The sequence below is a fragment of the Megalops cyprinoides genome, chromosome 8 (genome assembly GCF_013368585.1).
Source record: "Megalops cyprinoides isolate fMegCyp1 chromosome 8, fMegCyp1.pri, whole genome shotgun sequence".
Taxonomy (NCBI): domain Eukaryota; kingdom Metazoa; phylum Chordata; class Actinopteri; order Elopiformes; family Megalopidae; genus Megalops; species Megalops cyprinoides.
This window is the reverse complement of record NC_050590.1, coordinates 27,012,632-27,020,929: the sequence shown is the minus strand read 5'-3', so window position 1 is coordinate 27,020,929 and position 8,298 is coordinate 27,012,632. Positions and strand designations below refer to the sequence as shown.

The following is an 8,298-nucleotide window of genomic DNA, read 5'->3' as shown; positions in this document are numbered from 1 at the left end:
ATGTTATTAATGAACACTTTCAATAAAACCAGCTACCCAAAAAAGTCTATGGGTATGTACATAATGTCTGATATGTGATTAGTCAGTAGTCATGCTATAACTAATTAGATACAACAAAATTCTTATTTATTCAATTTCTGTACTTACTACTGTAAGTGACAATGTTGGTTAGCAATATAGTTTGATTCAGTACATTTCGTGAGACCATTTTATAGGAAATACTTTCATCAGCAAATTCATGCAGGACAAGTGCAATCCTAGAGGGTGACTTTTGCTGGTACCTGAAAATGATGGAGCACTGACACATTGTAACAATATGAAGTGTTATTTCAGTGTTTGATGAAGATTTTTTCTTTTGTAGGGGAGTGCTCAGCCAGGAAAGGTTCATATTCTCTATGGCTCTGCTGGGGTTGACTTTCCTGCACCTCCTGTGGGCATTGGTACGCTGCGGGCCAGCAGTCCACCCAAACACATTTGTTACACAAGTGAAGGGAATGTCAGTGGACCAGGGTTTGAAGGCTTCTCACCATGTTCAGAGGGGGAAGAGGTGCATCAGCAGTCTGACATCAGTGCCCACATCGATGCAATTGAGAAGTGTTCAGAGAGACCAAGAAAGGACCAAGTGGCTGGAGAAACCAGTGAAGTGCGGTCAAGCACAAAGGAGCATTAATATCACTCATTTGCTCAAGAGTTTTTCTACCTTTTACGCATAGTAAAGCTACCAATGATTATATTTGTATAATTCTGAGAGGGATGGATCCATTGACTTGCTCAGGCTCTTAAAACTGTGTTTACATGCGCCTGAATTTATTTTAGGACCATCCCAGAGATGAAAAGTTTCATTTGGAAGTTTACTTGTGTTCTGATTGGATGCTGATGCCAGACAGCATAAGCCTGAAAATAAAAGAGGCAAAGAGGAATTTCTCTCAGTTCATTTTTATTGGGTAAATATAAAAATCTGATAAGGGAATAGGGTTTATGTGGAGGTGGAGAGAGCTTGCAGGCTGGTCTTGACAGTGACCAGGTTCTGCTTCCAAGAGTTGAGGCTGTCGTACAGCTGCTGCCACTGCTGCTTCCCAAAGGTCCGATGTGTGCTGTGACTGAAGGGAAGAGATGTGGTCAGGGGACTGCCATTTCTTTTGTGTTCTCCAACAGCATTTATGTAAAAACATATTTTGGATATATTTGTATGAACTATCCACCAATCCAACACCCAATAAAACAAATGTATTTGAGTAGTATTTTCAGAAAGTTGCATGTTAAAATATTAAATCTACAAGACAAGAAAAAAAAAAAATTTTAAGGGCCACCCCCTCAAACATCTTAAATCTTAAAAGGATTTGCTACTGCGTTCAAAACTGAGGAAATGCAATTACAGGTATCCTTTCAGAGGTGGATGCATCCTTGTTAAAATCAGTCTACAAATTGGCATTAAACACAAACCTGCAGATCTAGCAATAACAAAGGAAATTTCTGAATGTACAATAGGCTCCTGCGTTGTTGTGAGGCTCACCGTAGCCTTGACCCAGCCACTAAAACACCACCAGGCACATTAATATTCTAGACCTGGCTGGGTCATTAAGGGAAGTGTGCTGGAAAAGAGGCAGCTTTCATTATAGCAGCTAATTACATTCTGGCCTAAATTTGATAAAATGATAAATTACCAGATTTAAATTGTAGGCATCCAAAGTAGCGCTAACAGTGCCCTACAGTATATAAATGAAACACAAGAGGAGAATTGACCTACCTCACAACAACTTTGCGCTGTGTCTGGTCAATTTTGCAGTAAACCATCTTCGTTCGAACAGCTATAATTGGGGGAGGGGTGGGGGGGCACATTGACAAGTATGTGTCACAGCCATGAAACAAACCTCAAAATAAACACACTTAGAAGCAAAAATCCACTAGCAAATGTTACAATTAAGACAAAGGCCACTCAGCGTGCCTTTGGTCTCTTGCCAGCCCAGTTCCTTTAACTTCTGTCTACAAACACATCCTGTTTTCAGAGTTAGATACAGATGTCTGGTCTTTTGCAGAGCTGACTGGCACATTGTCAAGTAACAGAAAGCTTCAAAAAGAAGAAAAAAAGTTGTACCGTCAATGACGAAAGCCTCCACATCATCTGCGCTGATCTGCAGCTCTTGCTGCATGGTGTCAAAGGAGATCTCCTTGTATTCTACTGCCATTCCCATAAATGTGAGGAGCCTCATCTTTGCCATGTTCTGCTCATGTGAAAGACCTAATGTAAAAAAGTATATATACATAAATACATATGTATACATATATGTACCATGTGCAATTCACAAGGTATTTCAGCAAATGCCTGCTAACATTTTGAAAAACACAAAAAGTAAACCAGTAAAAAGAGAAAACAGACAGAACTGCTTTGTAAACCTCACAGATAGTCACAGTATTCTACCTACTTTGCATTCTGAAAGGACCAACTGAGTTAACAAGGGGGAAACACCTTGGACTAATTCTATACAAGTTAATTAACACTAATTACATCCAGGATGATCTTTCTGGCAGTGCATCAAAATAAATTTAGTGAGGAAAACACAACTCATTTGTACTCGGAACACTGTGCACAACTATAACTGAGCTTAATTAGAATATACAAGCAACAAGAAATCAATTAATGCACATTAACCCTAATTAACAAATGCAGATGAGCTGCTCATTAAGTTTATGTTCTTTAAGGACACCGTTGAGACCACATGGACATATGTTAGGGCGATACAGTTGACAAAATATGATCTTGTATCTGGCCCAACTTGTCACGATTAATAAGTTAATGTTTTATGCGGCCTAACAGAGGGGAATGTTTGCACAACTGATTATAGGACAGTCTAACTTTTAAGTTACTTATTCATCCATGTTCAAATTATTGTGAGCAAATCACCCATACACGCTATCCATTTTAATTATTAAAAAAATATCCTATTAATTTACAGTTTGTATTCAGAAATCAAGTCATTTTAAACTAAAGGAAATAATTGCATTTCTCGTAACAGCATGCACCTCAACCTTTTGTCAGTGATTAGCAAAACACAAGTAAATATTTTGATGATGGACTCTCGTGGTGTATAAAATGACAGCTTATGAATCTTTTTTTATTAGGACACTATAAAAAGACATTTTAAGCACACATACTATTCAACAACTTAAGATGTGAACTGAGACAACGCTCTCCCTGAAAGAGCTCATCCAAAAAAGCCCAACTGATTTTAATACACCTTTCAGTTAAACATGCCTTCCAAGAGCTCTCCAGGTCGTTAAAAATCTAAATACACTTACTCATTATTAATATGTCAAAATCTTAATGCTGTAATAAAGAACTCTTATGTGTTTGAGTGGCCCTGCTGGTAGCACTGACCCTTATCTTGGGGGCAGGTGGGAGGGGTGGTGGTGGCAATATGGAAAGCGTAAGTTTAATACACACACTAGATTATGAAGCAGAGCTCCTTTGAAACAGTCAATTACACATCAGTGAGGGAGGGCCCCAGTGTTAATTACTAGTCATTTTCATATAGTGTGTAAATAAAGAGGCTGCTGACATTCACATTCCATCACTGCGTCCTGAGTGCCAAAGCAAATTAGCCAGGGCACTGTGTGCTCGGCTGCATCTAGTTTGCTCGCCCAGCATTAGAATAACATTGGCGCCAGCTATGGCGATCAGGAAGCAGGGCCGCGTTGTCCCCTTCATACCAATGACGCCATCTCTGTTGCTTTAACTAAGAAGTATCTGTTGATTGCTTAGACCCATACTTTATAACTAGCGCAGAAACAGTCCTGGCAGTAACGATACTGTTTGTATGCTGGATGATTTCACTAGAAGCTAATTCCAGATCCAGCCACTTGCAGTGGATGCAATCACAGCATCAGAAACCTAATGGACACTTACCAAGGGAATCAATGAAGTCTTTGTTGTTTTGGTAGAACTTCACATATGCTGCTAGCTTTGCGCTCACAAAGATGGTTAAGAGCTGTTAGGAGACAGGGAAATAATTTGCTTAATTTAGTAAGGAAGGATTTGGTATAAAAAATCACATTAAAGCAAACTTTTTTAGGTGTAAGGCTAAGACCTACCATACGTATCACTAGGCAAATATGATCGTGGAGTGCAGGAGATGCTCTCTATTATTTCACATAAACCCTTAATTACATCATCGGATCAGTCATTAGGTTTATTATTAAAGGACAATGTGCTCATGACAGTAACTGGTGATTGCCCAATCAGAGAAACTCAAGACAGAGCTCTGTGCCCACACTCACATCATGGATCAGTTCCCCTTCCAAGAAACGCACTGGTTTCAGGGCCAGGAGGTGGTCAAACAGGAAAGTGTTTGGGTCTTTCAGAGCACGGACAATACACCTGATGGAACATGAGTGAGACTGCGGTTAGTGTGACTGCAGGCAGACTAAGTCTGCGTCACGCATTTGAAAAGTAGACTGTGGCACAGCTTCCACCTGTGTGCATCGACCCGGGCCTGAGAGGCGTTGTCCTCCGTGTAACTGCCCAACAGCTCCACCATCACTTTAGCTGCGGCTTCACTGCGAAAACAAAGGGATGTATTAGGTGGGTTGAAAACAAGTACAGAAAAATAAATGGTACGACCCAGCTTCCATTTTCTATTCACAAAACCAGTTTCTCAGGATACCTTTTTTTGCAGTCAACCAATGCCTCATACACCAGTCTGAGAAGAGTGTGTTTCTTCTCTGTGTTGAGATTCCAGTCAATGATCCATTTTCGGACCTGGTACACAAACAAAAATTGCATATGAATATATTCAGTGAACAATTCAATATATTATGCCAACATGAGCTTAAAAGAATAAATGCACCACATGAATAGTAAAACTGACCATAGGAATACACTATACCCATGGAACTGACAGCTTAGGTTGCTTGTAAAAGCACAATAATCTCACAAAATATATTGTAAACTGTGGGTCCACTGTAATAAAAATGAAAAGCCATAGCCATACCATCCATGCATAGGTAGCTTTCTAGTATTACTCCTCATTCCTTTCTATCAAATACACTGTAAGACCACCCATACATAACATTTGTGTATACATATCTTTCATGCTTTCCATCTATGACATACTTTAATTATAAAATTGGCATCTATCATTTGCCTTATCTGGTAGTCTGCCCTACGTTTCTGTCTAAACAAGCCTCAGGTGTCTTAGCTATCCAACCATGACATGCACTGAGATTTCCCATGCACTGCAACATTTTATAAAATATCAGTCAGTTGGATATAGGTTCATTCTGGGGAACATCTCATGAAATACTTATGTGGAAAGGTTCACAACAGTTCAGCAAAGATGTCTTACATTCTGAACAGAAGGAGTACTTAGCAACATAACTGCAAAACCATGCATTAGGGAACACTGCATTCAGCAAAATAAAACGGAACAATATCTGCTGTGTGTTTATTTTTTAAATGCTCAGTTTTCCCCAATTAAAAATGGATAAAATTAATTCACTCCACATTCCTTGACCTAGCCAATTTGAATCTTTCTATGTGAGAGTATTAGCCTCCATCCCTTATGGTACTTTGATTTATCTGATGATTTCATGCACAGCTACTTAACCTATGCACTGCCGGATTTCATCCAATTTTTTGGAATATTCAAAACATTATACAATGCTTTTTCTAAAATGTTAACAGAAATCACTTAGATCACTTTTCTCTAAAATGTTGGAATTGCTAGGTAGCTATTTAACCTTCTGGCATTCGGAAGCTGAAATGGTGGTTATCACTCTACACAGAGAATATACTTACCAGGGCAATTAATATAAAACCTCTCAAAGCTATATAGAGTCAATATGAGTACTATGTCTGTCACAGTTCTTTACAAACATATCTTAGGGAAATTAGAACTTAATCAACTGTATCCTGATCTGAAAACCAATGGATATTAGTTCTGATGATGCCCACACATACCTGGTCAAGCTCAGTTGGAATGAATGCAATAGCGTTGCAGGTGGCTGCCACCTTGATGAGACTGCAGTAGACGGTGTACCTTACAGGGGTGTTCTCATCCATGCCATGGAACAGATTGCTCAGGCTTGATTCACACAACGATTCACAGAAACAACCATTAATATAACGTGCAAGCAAAGCACAATGTGCTCAAACAAACTATGAGTAAAATCAGCATTGCTTAGCAATTTGAGCTATTTCAGACTTGACTAAAAGCAGGTTGGTGTATCGAGAGTAATATGAGATAAAGTGCTCTCTTCACTGATGTGACCTGGGCTGGGACAGAGTCAGGAAATCGCAGGAAATTACAGCCAAACATCCTGAAAAACAGTATAGCCAGCTCACTACCCACGTGGTATAGAGTAATCAAATGTCAGTTTAATGCCAGGTGCTGCATATACCCATGAATCATTACATTACCTGGCTATGAATCTAATCATTACTGTCTACAGTCAGCTCATCCAAATGAATTATAATAGATCAGTGGATCTGTACAGAAGTGCAACAACTGATCTAAACTGATGCAGATCAAGCAACTGTTGATTCCAAGAGGTGATGACACAGTCACCATACTGAAGTCAGTAGCATGATCTCCTTGTGAACACATACAGCAAACTACATAAATATGGTGGACCAAACACAAAACATTACTGGATTTCCTCAACATTACAAGTGATTTACTTGCAGCACAAAAGATGGAATTGTCTATCATGGGTACACAATTAATTCTGACTCCATCTGCAGCAGGCTCATTGACAATACCATTAACACTTTGCATGCAAACCCGATTTATCTGAACTCAGTTTGAATAGAGTGAATAACTGTTGCTGACTCACAGCTGCATTCTGAGTGTGGGACGTTCCCCTTCCCTGAATTTGACCAGCTTCTCACAGAGGCTCTCGATGAGGGCCTCCTGCTTCTCTGTCTCCAGAATAAGCAGCAGAGAAACGATGCTGTTCATCACACTCTCCACATCTAGGACGCAGACAGAGCTGATCACATATCAAAAGCAAGAGGGCCATAAAGGGATAAAAGCATATTTGCGGATTTCTTAATTTTATATTTTTCCTTATAGATATTTAGAGACTAGCCAGTTTAAGCGACAATTCTGTCGTTGAAAACCCCTTTGGATACCAACCTTTGTCGTCCTCTTTGAGACAGACGTCACATGCTTCAATGATCTGCGCTAAATCCACATGGAGTCCACCTTCAGAATTCTCCTCAGATATCTCTGCTCCTTTGCCTTTGATATAGGCTCTGAGCTCCGAAGCCTCAAAAACACAAACATAATCCGTTTCTGGGAAAAAAGCTTATGGTGGAGAACAATGTTATAGTAGCTACCTTAGCTAGTTAACAGCAATAAGTCCCGTAATGTACGTTATAGGTATACATCTGATATAGAACTGTTGCACAGTCTATCATTTGTTGTAACTAAATGAGAGGTAACTAGCTACATTCAGCTAGCTACCAAGCTAGCAGCACACAACCCAGGACTGTCTTAGCTCTATATCTCATTTGGCTTAGTAGTAGCTTGCCAAGTAGGTAACGGTCGCAAAAGCATCAGTTCGGGCTATCCAGCGTAACCAATGCCCATGGATAGAAAATGGTTCGAGCAATATCCACTCTGACACACAAGAGTAAGATAAGGAGCCAGATATTAAAAGGACACAAGAAAACAATGAAAGTAGTTACCATGCTTAATGTCAAGATTTCGCTACCCAGAGTTAGGCCTCATAAAAACAGAGGGACCAGCTGTTTGACGATTAGCACGGCAACATTAGCCACCTAAGTAGAAATGTATGCTTATGTCACACACGATTTGATGGCATAAAACATTTTTCCGTACCTGATCTTCTTCTGTGATGTCAATGAAAGCCGGAACGCTCATTTCAACCGCTTTTAAGAGCCGTGATCAGAAACACGTTTCAATAGCGCCTATCAGACCACCGGAAAAAGAACTCAATTCCAACAAACCGGCAAAATCACTCCTCTTCCGGGTCGTATCGTAAAAGGGACAGTATTTCATTCCGAACTTGGGTAAAGTGGCCTGGCTGGGTCTGACTTGCGCACGGTGATGTTGTCCCTGCAACGGATATAATTGTTGCAATTGTATAGTTAGTTCATTACGGGTATATTTTTTCACGAAACACTGGTGTGTTAACGTTATATTTAGACTATTTCATATATAGGGTCCCACTCCGTTGTAATGAATGCTTGCCCTGGAAGAATGTATATCCATGAGACAAGTATGCTGTTATACCATTTCTCAATTGTTATAGGCCATAATTCAGACTGAAGTGAAA

The 8,298-nt window shown here is 39.7% G+C and overlaps 1 protein-coding gene across 1 annotated transcript; it reads right to left on the bottom strand.

Annotated features, from left to right (window-relative positions):
- Positions 1 to 920: 920 nt before the first annotated feature.
- On the bottom strand, positions 921 to 7,933 carry LOC118781857 (eukaryotic translation initiation factor 3 subunit M). The gene is made up of 11 exons (XM_036534977.1): positions 7,842 to 7,933; positions 7,134 to 7,266; positions 6,832 to 6,970; positions 5,957 to 6,080; positions 4,662 to 4,756; positions 4,471 to 4,554; positions 4,276 to 4,375; positions 3,905 to 3,986; positions 2,096 to 2,239; positions 1,748 to 1,808; positions 921 to 1,100 (listed from the first exon to the last, which is right to left on the bottom strand). The coding sequence occupies exons 1-11, from the start codon at positions 7,881 to 7,883 to the stop codon at positions 977 to 979; spliced, it is 1,128 nt and encodes a 375-aa protein (XP_036390870.1). The 5' UTR covers positions 7,884 to 7,933; the 3' UTR covers positions 921 to 976.
- Positions 7,934 to 8,298: the final 365 nt, after the last annotated feature.